The sequence below is a fragment of the Peromyscus maniculatus genome, chromosome 14, assembly GCF_049852395.1.
Source record: "Peromyscus maniculatus bairdii isolate BWxNUB_F1_BW_parent chromosome 14, HU_Pman_BW_mat_3.1, whole genome shotgun sequence".
Lineage (NCBI taxonomy): Eukaryota > Metazoa > Chordata > Mammalia > Rodentia > Cricetidae > Peromyscus > Peromyscus maniculatus.
In genome coordinates, this window is record NC_134865.1 from 11,464,746 (window position 1) to 11,481,260 (window position 16,515).

A 16,515-nucleotide genomic window follows, 5' to 3' on the forward strand; every position below is an offset into this window, starting at 1 on the left:
CTGTACAGGTCAGGCTAGCTTGGAACTCCTGGCTCCTCCTCTCAAGTGCTAGGATTACAGGCTTGTGTCACTATGGCTGGATTACATGTCATATTTTAATCAATACTGTATTAGTATGTAAAATTCATAATTCTCCTGGAATACACAAGACTCACCAAATCATCTTGTTCAGAATGTTTAGCTCTCTCTTCTTCTAGTTCTTTCTCTAGAAAGAGTATTTCATCTTCAAGTTTAGATTTCAAGCTTTCTAGATTTTCATAGGTTGCCTAAAATAGAAAGCCAACTTTAACAAGCCAGACATAAGAACTTTTAGTTAGGGTAAAAATCAGATGAGTACAATCAGACAAATTTATAAACACTTTCTGCACTTGTTCATTTCTCTGATATTAAAATAACAGCAGGTCTAGCAGTTCTGTAAAAAGTCTAAGTATTCCAGGCTCCCATCAGCTCACCATAAGAAACCAAGACTACCCCTGAAGGAATTAATATGGTTGCATTCCAATAAAACTTTTATTTACAAAGACAGGGGGGAAATCCACCAAGCACAGCTTGTCAACTGTTCTAAAGCATGTTAAAAAGCATGTTACGGGGAAAAAGGACAAGTTCAATTTATTATAAAATAAATTTTAAAATCAAGATTGCATCATCATATTTTCTGTAATCTTTTTAATTTAAGGTGATTAATTATTAGATTGATTTTTGGATTTAATACTATAACATACCTCTGATATTTGTGGTCCTTCAACAAACTTGTTAAAAAAAAAAAAAAAGAACAAAACCAAAACGTGTTAAGTAGTTGTAAAAACTTTACCTATAATCTCCCCAAATTTGATTATTTTATCATAGGACTTCTTACTTGAATCAAGATTACTCTGTTGGTTTGATTTTTACCTGCAAAGTCAACTCTCAAGCTTTGTAAAACTTGTATTACATTATATTGTGTGTCCAACTATGACTACTACACCTAAAAATGTTTTCAATTACTAAAATTAGATAATTTTCTAAGGTATTCAGTGTGGCCAAATCTCAACTTACATTACTTGTAATTCACATAAATTTATTGTCATAACAACCTGGTATGTTTATATTACCTGTACACCAAGTCTGAATAAATATTTGTCTTTGTTACCCAGTAACAACTTTTCTTTTAGCATGCATGCCAAGCAGCTTCTAAAACTCCTTACGTGTTTTGTTTTGTGGCATTTGTTTTGTTTTGATTTTGTATATGTGTGTTTGTTTTTTGAGGCAGAGTTGGCAATCCTCCAACACTAGCCCCTCCACGTGCCGGGACAATAGGCATGCCCCACACCTGCCTAAATAAATCTCTTTCATTCGGGGAACCTAATAAATTCCCATTGGGTTAGCACTTGTAACAGAGGCTCGACAAATAACACATAGCAGCCACAAAAGGTTCCTCAGGCTCACCGAATCAAACACAGCAACTACAAAGTGTTCTTGAGGATATTCATAAGCAACAAAGAAAGAAAAAAAATTAAGGCATTTCTTTGGAGTCCAAACTTCTTGTGGATTTTACAAGGGCATTTTAAATCACAAGACACAGACTTTCTACTGGGACAGACAATGACAGAAACTGCCACGCTGGACTGAACACGTAAACCAAGGTACAAGGTCTGTTTTCTATTTCACCACCAGCAGGAGCAGCTTGCTTCTACTCTACAAGTTCACTACTCACTTTTTACAACCCTTCCATCTGTAAACAGTATCAAGGCACTCCATCACATCCTAGTCTGTCTGCTAAGATGAATCATTGTGTCCTCTGAAACAGGAAAGTTAACTGTGTATCTCTCCTAAACTCCCGTTCAGTGACATCATGTTACTGACTGAAAACTGGCCATGATGGAGTGTGTAGACAGGGATTGGTCTGTAGACAGGAATTAAACATTTACCATGCCACTATTTACAATGTAAACCTCTGGTCTAATTCTCGTTAATGGGAATTAGAACTACTATCATGGGAAGAAAAAATAATATGGTCACAACTTACTTGTCTCCTACTATGTTTAAATTAGTAAAGAGTTCTATGTCTCTTTCCGGGAGCAAACTATGTCAAAAAAAAAAAAAAAAAAAAAAGGGAATGGTCTCTTCAATGCATTCTTAGGAATACAGAATAAAGTATTTCTTTCTATAAATCTATAGATTCTGATAAATTCATTATGTATTTCTTAAAACAAGTTAATAACAAGAGCTCGAACAAAACTTTTGTTTTTAAATGTTTTATGCTACTACAAATGTCCTATTTCTGTAAGTTTTAAGATCCAGATACACCATTTCACAGTTCTCTGAAATAATTATTTTTGAAAGGATAATGAATTCTTAAAGTTTGTTATTTAGTAAGAATCTTTTCCCTAGCTTTTAAATCATACTTTTTGGTTTTTTTGTATTTTTTTTTACCTTCAAACTTTGTGCTTCTGTTGACTCCTTGTCAAAGTTGGCCTCCTTTAAAGATGAGTCTAAGCCTTCATACTGAGTGAAAGAAGGCGACACGTGAGCAAAAACTACAGATTTTACCTCAAACTGTATCTAAATAGATGCGGAAGAAGCAAACAGAATCTACCTCCTCGTGAGTCCAATTCCCTTGGATTTCCTGGGCTTGCTTTTGCCATTTAACAACTGTGATGACCAAAGCCAGGACGGCTAACAAACCACAACCACCAGCTGGGGCAACAGATGGCAGAGCTTTACCCCTGTGACCAGCAAAGCTGTCCCAAGTCTGCGGGGTGAACACTGTACCAGCAAGAGTGTACTGAAGAGTATCCCAGAGTGAGTCGTCTCCCACCCTCTGAACAAATGAACAGCTCCTCCAGGCTTCATCCAATAGAGCAGTGAGTAGTAACCGGCCATCAGACATTTACATCAGATGACAAATGAGGAAAGCAAGGAGGACAAAATCTTTAAGAGACAGAATAATCATCGAGGAATAGACACTAAGAATAATAAAATATAAAGCATCGCAAGATTTGGCCAGTCTTTAAGGGGGGTGATTAAATTGAGGACTGTTGTTCTGAATCAAGCTTCCTGCTAAACAACAGATAACACACCAAGGACAGAATCCGAAAGCCTCTGAGAACTATTTAGAGAGTAGAGATGTATGAGAGTAGAGAGAGCCCTGCAGAAAGGCAAACCGCAGCGCACATCTCTTTTTCCTTACAAAAGAGACTCACACCGGCAGGGAACTCGGTAAGGACTTCAGGAGAATTAGAAACCATGAAGAAACAATGTATATACTTCAGGACCTGCTAAGTCAGATGGGCTTTAGGACAGGATCCTGTGCTTGCCTGAATATTTCAAAAAGTATCCTTTTGATAACTAAGCATGACAAAGGCAACACAAGAAGAAGAAAATTGGTCAATGTGTCTGGTAACCACTACTGCAAAATTCTCAATACATTTCTAACAAATGGAACTTAACACGAATCTCAAAAAGAGTATATGCCTAATCACATGGGCTTTACCCGACACTAAGGCTGAACACAGTCAGTGTCATCCATCACTTCACCAGACCACGTGAGCAAACAGATAATACAAGCACAGAGATCAACAGAGAGCTCTGAACAAAATTCAGCTTCCTTTCTTGATCAAAACTTGCACAGGCTTATGTCTAAGAGAATGACCCTGGACATAATAAAGGCCATTTATGGAGAATACAGCCAACCCAGCAAATGGAGAGGAACTGAAGGCAGGGCCAACAGCCGGTTAACACAGTGCTGGAAGTCCTGCTGAGAGCAGTTACCAAACAAAGATTCCAAAGGTAACCAGATCAAAAAAGACATTATCTCTGTCTGTAGATAGCATGTGAGGTGGCCATCTCTGTTGTCAACTTGACCACATCTGTAATCAACTAAAACCCAAGCAGCCAGGCACCCCCTGGTCTTGACTGGATCGTCTGAGGTGGGAAGACACCTTCTGGAGGCAGCTCACATAAAAGCGCAGGAAAGAAGGAAGCTTCTGCCTGCTGCCTGCTCGCCCCCAGCGTCACTGGCCAGTTCATCGACCCTGCTGTGAGGCGTTCCTTGCTGATATTAGAACCTAGTTCTTCAGGATTCCAGGGTATACGGAAGACCCAGACAACTGGCCTCAAGGAATGAAGTGTCAGATTCTGGGCCTTTCGGTTGGTAGACAACCATCGTCAGACCAGCCAGACCACAGCCTGTAATCCACTCTAACAAATCCCCTTTCCATGTATATAGATTCATCCTATTGTGTTCCTCTAGAGAATCCTCACTTACATAGCATGTTATATGTAGACAAACCCCTAAGACTGCCCCAAAAGCCACAGATCCAATGAATGAATTCAATAAAGCAGCATAAGCCTATGACATATAATGAAGCAGCTTAAAAAGATACTAACAAAGCGATTCACCATGGTAGTTTAGAAACAGTGTTTGGGAGACCAGGAGCAGGGTAGAAGAAAGTCAAGATAATAATACCCAGCAGAGCACTAAGAGCTACAGAAAGGTGAAGCAGACTTCTTGGGATTTCCTCCACAAGCACATCCAGGCACACCAGAAAGCAGGCCGAGCTGAGCCCCACCAGGGAGGCGCCCATTAAGGATTCCAAGCAGACATTCAAATCTGAGGCTGGACTACCTGACCAGGGAGCAAAACAGACCACAACACTCAAAAAAGGGACAGGGGATCTGAGAGAGAGCCTTCCAATGACCACTATTCCCCTCCCTGCCACTGTGTACAGGAGCGGGGTTCAGAACTGGAACAGACCATGGGAAGAACTAGCTTGGAGGCTGAATCCACCAGCAGAAGAGACCAGGTCAGCAGATTACAGACACAAAAGTGCCCGCCAGAACACAGGACCCTCAAGCTGAAAAAACTACAAGCCTCATCCTCCCACCCCAGCTATACTGCCCCATGGGACAAGTAATGCCTGGGACCAGAAAAGAAGCTGCACAACCTGGAAGAGCATCCAGATGAGACATCAGGCCCCAGCAGCACAGACTGTGGCGACAGCAGAAGGTAAGGGATTCCCACACCCCTAGTCCAGGCACTCCAGGAAGGAGCTATACAAACCCCAGGAAACTTGGGAGCACTGTAGTGCAGGAAGGAGCACGGACCAAGAACATAGCCTCTCTATTTCATTTTATTCCTCATTTTGTTTTTATTATTTTAACCTTTAATTTTTTTTTTTGTGATATATATTTTTTATTTTACAATACCATTCAGTTCTACATATCAGCCATGGGTTCCCCTATTCTCCCCCCTCCCACGCCCTCCCCTTACCCCCAGCCCACCCTCCATTCCCACCTCCTCCAGGACAAGTCCTCCCCCGAGGACTGTGATCAACTTGGTAGACTCAGTCCAGGGAGGTCCAGTCCCTTCCTCCCAGACTAAGCCAAGTGTCCCTGCATAAGTTCCTGGTTTCAAACAGCCAACTCATGGAATGAGCACAGGACTTGGTCCCACTGCCTAGTTGCCTCCCAAACTGATCAAGCCAATCAACTGTCTCACCTATTCAGAGGGCCTGATCCAGCTGGGAGCCCCTCAGCCTTTGGTTCATAGTTCATGTGTTTCCATTCATTTGGCTATTTTTTTTTCAATAATTGAGTAAAACTGAAATTTATTATATGCCACAGTCGTCCTAGGGACCTCCATGCTATATATATAGCCTCTTAACCTTTAATTTTTATTTTCCAATTATTTATACATAATGTTTAATTATTAGTTTCATTTATTTATTTATTTTTTTTACTCTGAACACTTTTATACTTTAGGTGTTTGGTCTGTATGTGGGAACTTGTGTCTTGGTGAGAAAGTCTCTTCTATCTGTCCTTTTTTCCTCCAAACCTAATACACAATATTTTCTCTGTTGCTTTTCATGCCTCTGACACTTACTCTTTTCCTCTTTTTCTAATGTCCCCTTCCCTACTCCCCTTCCATTCATTTCCTAAATACTGATACACAACATTTTCTCTCTTCATACCTCTAACACCTTTAACCCCAGCACTTCGGAGGCAGACGCAGGTGGATCTCTTTCAGTTCCAGGCCAGTGAGGGCTACACAGTGAGACCCTATCTCAAAAGAAGCATGAAGCCTAGTTGATTGGACTGAAAATCAAGATCCAACTATGTGCTGTCTCCAAGAAACGCAAATAACCAGGAAAGGTATCCAAAACTGAGAGTCCACGTTAGAAACAAACCTAGCCGGCAAAAGGAAGCCGCAAAGGAGCTGGCACAGCGATTCTCATGTCTAAAGGAATAGACTTCAAACCAAAGCCAGGGAGAAGAGGCATGGAGGCCACTGCATAGTGCATCAGGGACGATCCACCAAGAGGCTGTAACTGAGGGAGGTGTGGTTGGAAAGGAGGCGCTTGGAAGAGCAGGGAGTTGGGGGAGAAGAATATAATCCAAGTTCGTTAAATAAATTATATACGTACGATTGTGAAAGAGTAACTTTAAAGCAGCCAGAAAGCTTCTTATAAAGCTAAACTACACCCAGCCTAATGACCTGCCAACCTTTAGTAAGGAGAAATTAGAACACATGCTACAAAAATAAACTTATAGAAAAAAAAAAGTTCATAACTATATTCTTAATAGCCAAGATCCAGAAATAATAATACCAAGAAATGAGTTGATAAGCAACTATGTGCACTGATTCAGTACAAATTTACTCAGCAGGGGAAAAAAAAAACTACGTATGTTCACAACAGACTCTCATAAAAGCAATGCCGACTGTAAAACCAACACCAAACAGCTTGACTTCCTTTATGCAGACTCTTCAGCTAACAAAACTAATGTCTCGTTCCACGACCAGTCCATGGAGAAAGAATACTCTTCAGTTAAGTGGACCTAAGAAAACCAGACAGCCAGATGCAAAAGAATGAATGAGGATTTCCACCTCATACTAGATATGAAATTCAATTCCACACAGATCATGGACTTAGAGTTAAATCTGTAAAACTACATGAACACAAGTGTAAATCTCTTGTCACCCTGAATTAATCTCTATTTATTTCTTTTTTTTTTCCCTGAGACAGGGTTTTTCTGTGTAGTTTTGGTGCCTGTCCTGGATCTCGCTCTGTAGACCAGGCTGGCCTCGAACTCACAGAAATCCACCTGGTTCTGCCTCCGAAGTGCTGGGATTAAAGGTGTGCACCACCACTGCCCAGCTATCTCTATCTATTTCTATAACTAGAAGCACAAAAATAATAAAGTAAATAAACTGATCATCATCAAAATTTGAAAACATTTATGTTTCAAATGATACCATCAAGCCAGGGATGATGGCGCATGCCCAAATTTCCAGTACTCAGGAGGCAGAAGCAGGCAGATCTCTGAGTTAAGGCCAGCACAGTATACATAGGAAATCCCAGGCCTCCCTGGGCTAAACAGTAAGACACTGTGTCAAAAAGATACCTGGAGGAGGATGGCTGGAGAGGTGGCTCACAAGGAACTGTAACTCCAGTTCCTAGTGTCTTTTTCTGACCTCTGAAAGAACCAGGAACTCACATGGTATACAGATATACATTCAAGAAAAACACTCATGCACGTAAAATAATAAATAAATCTTTTAAAAAAAAAAAAACACACATACACTATTAAGAAAGTAAACAGAGGGGGCTGGAGAGATGGCTCAGCAGTTAAGAGCACTGGCTGCTCTTCCAGAGGGCCGAGGTTCAGCTCCCAGCACCCACATGGCAGCTCACAACTGGGTGTAACTCCAATTACAGAGGATCAGACATACATGCAAGCAAAAACACCACTGCACATAAAATAAAAAATAAATAAATTGTTGAAAAAAAAAAAAAAAAGGAAGAAGAAGAAAGTAAAAAGAGCCAGGTAATGGTGGTACACACCTTTAATCCCAGCACTCGGGAGGCAGGGGCACGAGGATTTCTGTGAGTTCAAGGCCAGCCTGGTCTACAGAGCAAGATCCAGGACAGCCAGGGCTACACAGAGAAACCCTGTCTCTGAGTGTGTGTTATTTGGAGACAGAGCCTTTAAAAATAACTAGGCTAACAAGAGGCGGTTAAGACGACCCTCACCTAATATGACTGGTAGCCTAAGAAGAGAGCATTAGATCTGGGGGAGACAGGGCAAGCAGACAGCACTCTCTACAAGTCAAGGGACACGTCACAGAAGAAGCAAAGCCTGCCTACACCTCCATCTTGGACTCTTGTTTCCAGAACTGTAAGGAAATTCACTCCTGCTGCTAAAGTGGCATTTAGTCACAGCAGCCCTAGCCAGCTAATACGATAAAGCCCAAATGAAAACAGTAAGTAAAGTCTCTACACAATGACAAGTAAAGGCACCTCTACATCCTTGATAAGCAAAAATCTGACACATTATACTACATTAAAATTCTAATTCTAAACCTCTACCTTCTAAGACACCAAACAAATCAGAAATAGAAGCCACAGGGTAGAAGATATCTGCAATCCCTACATCTGACAAAACCCTTATATATAAGATATAAAACATTAAAAACAAAAGCCTTGTTTCTACATGACATACGGGGGAAAAGATTGTGAGTGCCTTTAAAAGGGTGGAAATTGGCCAGCAAAACGGCTCAGTAGTTAAGGAGCTTGCTCCAAGACTGACAACCTGACTTCAAGTCCTAGGACCCGTATGAGAAAGGAGAGAACTGACTCCTCCATGTCCAACGATCACCACACAAATGCCTTGGGACATGCGCACATTCACAGACACATATAGACACACACAATAATAATAATTTTTAAAGGTGAAAAAGACTTAAAAAGGCAATTTCACAAAAAAAAAAAAAAAAAAAAAAAAGAGTATCTAGATGAGCAGTAAGCCTATCAAGGCGCCCCACCTCGTTCGTTCACCAGGGAGAGAAGCACCACACATCACCAGGGGGCTGCTAGGAGAATGCTAAGTGATGAAGCGGGGGAGCAAAGGCACTCTGCTCTGAAACAAAGCTCCCACGGAGAACCCGTTAAGTCCCACACTCGACCCTGACGTTATTTTCAAACATGTCTTACCTCCTTCTGAGCAAGGCTAACTTTTTCAAGTAGTTTACATTTTTCTTCAATTTGCGCAGAAAGCTCAAGAGCCAATTTTTTTTCTCTTCCTGAGAAAGCAAAAGACAGATTATTATGACTAAACTGTTCTAAGTTTTTAAATTATATACAACCACGAGATCTAAAATAGAAAAAAAACAACTTACCTACATAAAATCGGCTTCGAATCTGAAACAAATTTTTAATAAAATTACATTAAAACAAATATACCTTCAAGTCAATCTATATGACTTCTACTCCCAACTTTAAAATAACAACTTTCTTACCACTTTACATTGAATGAATTACCCAAAAGCATTCTATTTCCAATGAGACAATGCTAAATAGTAAGGTCTCCCATTGAAGACTCACATTGTGTGTTATCATATTAAAGGCTCAGAAACAGCTTCATTCTAAAGACACTTGTTTTAGTCCACTTAAACCCAGGTTTCCCACACAACTATTTGGCCCTAAGACAAAGTATTCTAAGGAGCCCCTATTTTTAGTCTCCTACTGTTAATAACCTAAATAAAAGTCTACAAAATATTATGGGGCTCTGGACCTGGACTGACTCTTAAAAACTCATTAGCCTTTTTCCTCTTTATGCTTCAGCTCTCAGTGAAGGAGGGATAAACCCGCCGTGAGAGCAGTGTACTAGTGTCAATGATCAGGGAAAACAAACAAAAGAAGACTCATACCACCTAGGAAATACGGAGAGAGAAAATTGGAAGAGAAAAATTGAAAAGACAAGATATAATGGGATGTATGTAAACAGGAGAGAAGGGAGGGCAACACCAGGTGGAGGGCTCCTTGGGGGGAACCGGCAAACCATGAAGAAATTAGAAATGAAGTCAGAAGCACAGGGCCAACATCTAAAAAGAAGTCTGAGAAAAAAAAGGGTATATTATCCCTCCCTCCAAAAAAAACTTAAGTATAGGAATAAGCAATGCAGGACCCAGAACAGGGGCACCTCTACACAGCAAGCCAGGGGGGGGCGAAATCAGGGGTTATTAACCCAATATAAATGGCAGCAGTGGTTTTATTCTAGGTTGGTAGGTAGATGCACCTTGCTGGCTTTTCATACTGTGAAAAATAAACACAGACCACCACCACCCACCCCCACCCCCCGCAAAAAAAAGTAAGAAAGAAGGGTGGGGCTTTTGTCCTCGTGTATAGTACCCCACAAAGAAAATCCTTTAAAAAATCCTTACACACAAAAACATTTCTCTAGATCTATACTCAGTTTCTAATAACTACATATTACTATGAGTAACCCAGAACGCTATGACCTAACTTATTTCCCTGAAATAACAAGTTTCTCCAATTAGTTGTTCAGTCTAAAGACAGAATAAGGGTTAGAGAGGTGGCTCAGTGGTTAAGAGCACTTGTTACTCTTATAGAGGACCAGGGTTCAATTCCCATCACCCACATGGTAGCTCACAATCATCAGTAACTCCTGTACCAGGGAATCCAATGCTCTCTTCTCACCTCCATGTGTACCAAGAACACATGTGATATACACACATACACGCAGGCAAAACAGTCATACATATAAAATAAATTAAATTAACTAAAAGTGAAATAAATTAAAAAACAAACCCCAGAGTGACCATTCAGTATGCTGTGGTGACTTACTGATCGGAAGCCTCTCCACACAAACAGGAGCACAGTAAGCAATCCGAGGGTGAGCACACAGATCGCCAATTCCAATGACAAACCGCTGGACTCAAAGCCTGCTCTCATGTCTTCAGGCAATGCTGCCACGACCTTCAAGACAAAGCAAGTTCCGCCTATAAACATGCACCTTCCACAGTGCTACTATAAAGAGGTACAGGAGGCTGTGGTCAACTCTACCACTACAAAATGGGCTACCATATGACACAAAGCTGAAAGCCTCCAACCTCGTTTTCCCGGCAACTCACAATCGCTCTTGCTGAGTGATGAAGAGCAGCAGTATGGTGAAACACAATAGTTTTCTTTTCTTTTTCTTTTTCTTTTTTTTTTTTTTTTTTTTTTTTGGTTTTTCAAGACAGGGTTTCTCTGTGTAGCTTTATGCCTTTCCTGGATCTCGCTCTGTAGCCCAGGCTGGCCTTGAACTCACAGAGATCCACCTGGCTCTTGCCTCCCAAGTGCTGGGATTAAAGGCGTGCGCCACCACCGCCCTGCGTTGCGCCACAGCAGTTATGAGGAGTTTTCTCAGAGCTTAACTCCAGGAGGGTTCAGGAATAAGGACAGAGTGTCAAGAAAAGAATGTTGGAGACTCTTAGTTTAAGATGTGTTACATTCATCAATGCTTTGGAATATTTGCTTAATGAGACAAAGATGTGTTGCATGCTTTTTTTTTTCTTTTTTTAAATTTTATTTTTAATTATGTGTGTGTGAATATGTGCAGATGTCTGTGGGAACCAGAAGAAAGTGTCAGATCTCCTGTGATCTGCCTGATGTGGGTGCTGGGAATTGAACCCGGGTCCTCTGGAAGAGCAGCCAGTGCTCTTAACCCCTGAGCCATCTCTCCAGCCCCGTGTTGCATTCTTTTATGCTGCATTTGTTTAACTCTGTGAAGCTGTGTTGCTTTGCCTGCCTAAAACACCTGATGGTCTAATAAAGAGCTGAACAGCCAATAACTAGGTAGGAGAAAGGATAGGAGGGGCTGGCATGCAGTGAGAATAAATAGGAGAAATCTAAAGCGTGATCGTGAAAAGGAGGAGAGGAGGACACCAGGGGCCAGCCACAGACTAAGAAGGAAACAAAGATATGTAGACTAGAGAAAGGTAAAAAGCCCAGAGGCAAACATAGTTAAAGAGAAATGGGGTAATTTAAGTTAGAAAGCTGCCTAGAAACAAGTCAAGCTAAGGCCAGACATTCATAAGTAAGAATAAATCTCCAGCCGGGCGGTGGTGGCGCACACCTTTAATCCCAGCACTGGGAGGCAGAGCCAGGTGGATCTCTGTGAGTTCAAGGCCAGTGAGATCTAGGACAGGCACCAAAACTACACAGAGAAACCCTGTCTCCGCCCCCTCCCCCAAAAAAGAATAAGTCTCCGTGTATTTATTTGGTGGCAGGCCCCCAAAGAGTAAAAAAATACCAACTACAAAAGAGTATTAATGACCTGAGTTGGGTGCTTTTCCCCAACTTCAAGTTCATGTTTTATTTATATGCATTGGGTTTGACAAAAAATTTCCCTGCAGAGGAAAAACACAGACGTGCAGTTTGTTGGTGGGGTCAGGTCTATCAGAAAGCAACTGATAGAGCTTTGAATTTGAGATTTAAATCCTTCCCTTCTATCTCTTGTCTTGAATTAAAATAATACAGTTTGATCACAAGGAGAAAACAACCCTAAGAATGCTTGATTCTTTCCAGGTATCGACACAGACCCTCTAGAACCTCTTTTACCCGCAATCTTCCCACTCCGGGTCTGACAAAATCAACACCAACAAACAAATGCTTCAATAGTTACTCTCTGTTTTTAGCTCTTATGTTTACAAGGACTCCTTCCAAGCTGCTATCTATCACTTATTAACTTCTACCAAATATACCCAATATTAGGCTCTTTTTTTTTTTTTTACAAATCCCTGTATCTTTATTTTCCTTTGTACATCTGTGACTCCAGACAGGATCCAAAGAGGAGGAGGTGTACAGCTCTTCTCTGGGTTTGATGAAGAGTTTCTTTACCCTTCTGTGTGAGCCTCTTAAGGTACAGCACCAACCTTAAAAGAGCACAGGAAAGGGCGGAAAAACCTTTTATCCTGATTCTGTCTCTCCTTTCTTCACCTGAGTCCAATACACAAAAACAGGATACCATACTGTTAAGCAATAACAAGGATTTGCCTCCAGGATCACAAGGACAGAATTCAATAAAAGACAACTATTTCCATCATCTCAGCCCCAAAGACCATGAGTGTATAATCAAGGCCTCTCCATCCCTCCTCCTGAAGTGCTTCCACACCACACAGCTTAAGGCTTCCAGTGGACTGCATGTTTTACCTCTCCCTGGGCCCACCCCCTCCCTCCGTGGGTTATTCTATTTTGTCACCAGGCCCCAGATACTAACTGATCATAAAAACAAGTGGACTGACTACTCTGATATCAGATTTTAAAAAAAAAGACTTTCAGACAAAAACTGTTACTAGAAACAAAGACATGTGAAGGCAAAGGCTAGCTCAGTCTTTAAGATGTAGACTATTTTACCTAACAAGAGAACCACACAATGAAGTAAATCTGATAAGTAAAGGGAAAACAGACAATTCATCCATAGTTGTTAGGGATTTCAAGACCTCACTTTCAATGAGTCAGCATGAGAAGAGAAAACTGAAACAACACTACAAACCAGCCAGAGCTAACATGCTAACAAAATAATACATGACAGCAGCAGAGAACACATTCTCAAATGCACACGGAAGAGTCTTCAGAACAAAGCCACACATCAAGTTAAAATAAACCTCACTATGTTTTTTTAAATAATCAAATCACAGGGCCATCCCAGAAAAATGGTTCAGCAGCTGAGCACAGTCACTTTTCTTGCAGAGGACCAGAGTTCAGTTCCCAGAGTCCACGTCAGGCAGTCCCAAACTGCCCGCCCATGACTCCAGCTCTAGGTGGACCAGAGTTCAGTTCCCAGAATCCACATCAGGCAGTCCCAAACTGCCTGCCCATGACTCCAGCTCTAGGCGATCTGATGCCCTCTTCTGGCCTCCTCAGGCACCTGGACCCACATGCACAGACACACACAGAGACACAGACATATACACACAGACACATAATTTAAAATAATAAAAATTCATTTAAAAAATTCAATCTTGAGAAGCATGTTCTCTGATTACAGTGCATTAAAATTAGCCATCAAAAACAGGAAGGGCTGGTGAGACAGCCCAGCAGGTAAGAGCGTTTGTCTTTCTTGTAGATGACCGAGGTCTGGTTCCCAGAATCCATCCACATGGTGGCTCTTCACTATCCACGACTCCAGTTCCAGGGGATCTGACCCCTCCTCTGACCTTCACCAGCACCAGACACACACACAGCATTCAAACATACATGCAGGCAAAATACTAAACACACATAAAATGAATCGCTTTTAAATGATTTTTTTTAAAAAAAGGAAATCTGGAAATTTTACAAATGTGGAAATTAATAATAAACTACTAAATAACCACAGGTCAATGAAAAATTAGGTAATGAGGGAAATTACTGTGAGTCTAGGCACATTAATTCCGTGGGTGCACATGAAGTCAGAAAACAACTTCAGGTTTTCGGTTCGTCCCTTCTACTTTTTTTGAAACTGGGTCTCCTCTCATTCACGTTTACCAGGCTAGCTGGCCCATAAGCGTCTGGAGCCTCCTGCCTCCCCCTCCAACTAACGGGAGGATCAACTAGGACCACAGATGCCTACGCTCTGTCCAACGTGAATGTGCGTTCTGGGGATCTGAACTCAGGTCACCAGGCCTGTCTTACCCACTGAACCACGCCTCCAGTCCAACTAGAGAAATCAGAAAATACTTCCAGCCGGGCGGTGGTGGCGCACGCCTTTAATCCCAGCACTCGGGAGGCAAGAGGCAGGTGGATCTTCGTGAGTTCGAGGCCAGCCTGGTCTATAGAGCGAGATCCAGGAAAGGTGCAAAGCTACACAGAGAAACCCTGTCTCGGAAAAGAAGAAAATACTTCCAGGGGCTGGTGAGATACACCAGCAGTTGGGAGTACTAATTGTTCTTCCAGAGGACCCGAGTTCAATTCCCAGCACCCACATGGTCCATAATTCCAGTCCAGGGAATCTGACACCCTCCTCTGGCATCTTCAGGCACTGCAAACATGTGGTGCATAGACACATGCAGGGTCAAAATACCCATGCACATAAAATAGTTGTTTTTTTTTTTTTTTTCAAATAAAAATACTTTCAGGTAAATTGAAAAAAAAAATGCAACACAACAAAACTTATAGAATGCAGCTAATTCAGTGCATAAAGGGGAAATTTATAGTTCTAAAGGCCTTTTTTAAAAAGTTATTGGGCCAGGAAGATGGCTCAGCAGGTAAGAACTTTGCCACCAAGCCTGAAGACCTGAGTGTGAACCCCAGAACCCACATGGCAGGACTCCTGGGTCCTTGGATCTCAATGCAACACACACACACACACACACACACACACACACACACACACACACACACACGAATGTAATTTTTAAGCTAAAAAAAAATCAATACCACAGTAAAAGAAGTAAGGGGAAAAAAAGACATCTCAGCAGATACTAAGAAAATATTTAACAGAACCAAACACCCTCTAATAATCAAGAGACTCAGCAAACTAGGATTACATTTCTCAATCTGACAAACAGCACCGATATTACAAAACCCACAGCTAACACCATCCGGAAGGTGAAGAGGAGGACTGTTCCCCTAAGACCAGCAACAAACACACCCACATAGCCCACTGAACCACAAAAAAATTCTGAAAAGTCTGCAAAATCTCTCCATGTCCCTCATTATCAACCTTATCAAAACCAAGGGTTGCTAACTGTTAGGTGTGTGCGTGTGTTTCGTCTGCTGCAGGAGCATGCCCAGAAAAGCCAGAGGTTGACCTGAAGATGGATGTCTTCCTTCTCCACCTGAATTTTTCTGAGACAATGTCTCTCGCTGAATCTAGAGCTCACTCATTCTCTGCGAAGCTGGTGACCAGTGAGCCTGGGATTCCCCTCAACACAACTCCACCCGGTGCCAGAGCTGAAGGGCACTGCAAGCCTCGCATGTACACATGTAGACATTGGCATTTACACTGCGTGTGAGGGCTCCAACTCCAGATCACGCACGCACTTTACCCACTGAACCAACCACCACCACCACCAGCACCCCCCAGGGCCCTAATGCTTGATTTTAAGGGAGACGTGTGTATTTTGAAATTACCTCTCATCTACAATTTGCTTCTCTTCCCATAAACCCCATCTCAGTAACTTAGCGGACACAGCCAGAAACTTATGACTGTTCTAGATTCTTCCCACATCCCACCCCTCTCCACAGCTAATCAGGAAAGTCATACCCATTTTAGCTCTAACTTCCTACTTGCCCCATTCAGGACCAACTTCTGTATCCTTACCACTGTCGTTTCTCCTGCCTGCTTTTTGTCCCCTGTCGCCTGAACTATACACTATCAGGTAAATCTGTATTTTTTTTCTAACAGTCTCACCACTGAAAAGCCTTCAGTGACTTTTGCACCCCTGCAGCAGTCCTTGGGACCCAGTTGTCTACGGCGGGCATTATTTCACATCACACCCTTGGCTCACTTTATTATGCCCTGGGCAGCAGAGCTCCTGTCCACGCTGTTTTCACATCTCATCTGCTTAAACTATTTGCTCGGCCTCTAAAGACTTTCCCAACAACCCAAGAAGAGACAATCTCTCCCTCCCTTTGTTCTGCATGTGTGCTCCGATAAGCAATAGGCTTCTACTGTGAATTAAGTTTGTGGGTTCTCTCCCTTCAAAGACAACCAAAACTCTGAAGTTCATTGAGAACCTCCATAGAGCTTTTTCGCTCCCGAGCGGGT

General features: G+C 41.9%; 1 protein-coding gene and 1 non-coding gene across 13 annotated transcripts in view; both read right to left on the reverse strand.

Annotated features, from left to right (window-relative positions):
• Mia2 (MIA SH3 domain ER export factor 2) overlaps positions 1-16,515 on the reverse strand; it is a 96,886-nt gene that overhangs the window by 48,237 nt on the left and 32,134 nt on the right. For 4 of the 12 annotated variants that reach the window (XM_016007358.3, XM_016007354.3, XM_006988950.4 and 1 more), the window contains 6 exons: positions 10,626-10,757; positions 9,158-9,179; positions 8,973-9,061; positions 2,413-2,484; positions 723-749; positions 156-266 (listed from right to left, as the gene is read on the reverse strand). In XM_016007358.3, the coding sequence (XP_015862844.1) occupies positions 156-266; positions 723-749; positions 2,413-2,484; positions 8,973-9,061; positions 9,158-9,179; positions 10,626-10,757 (453 nt within the window). The remainder of the gene's footprint in view (positions 1-155; positions 267-722; positions 750-2,412; positions 2,485-8,972; positions 9,062-9,157; positions 9,180-10,625; positions 10,758-16,515) is intronic. The other 8 variants (XM_042260577.2, XM_016007357.3, XM_006988955.4 and 5 more) reach the window with 3 other exon arrangements.
• LOC121822618 (small nucleolar RNA SNORA26) lies at positions 12,587-12,710 on the reverse strand. Its single transcript, XR_006063795.1, has one exon. It is a non-coding gene; the product is annotated as a small nucleolar RNA SNORA26 (small nucleolar RNA).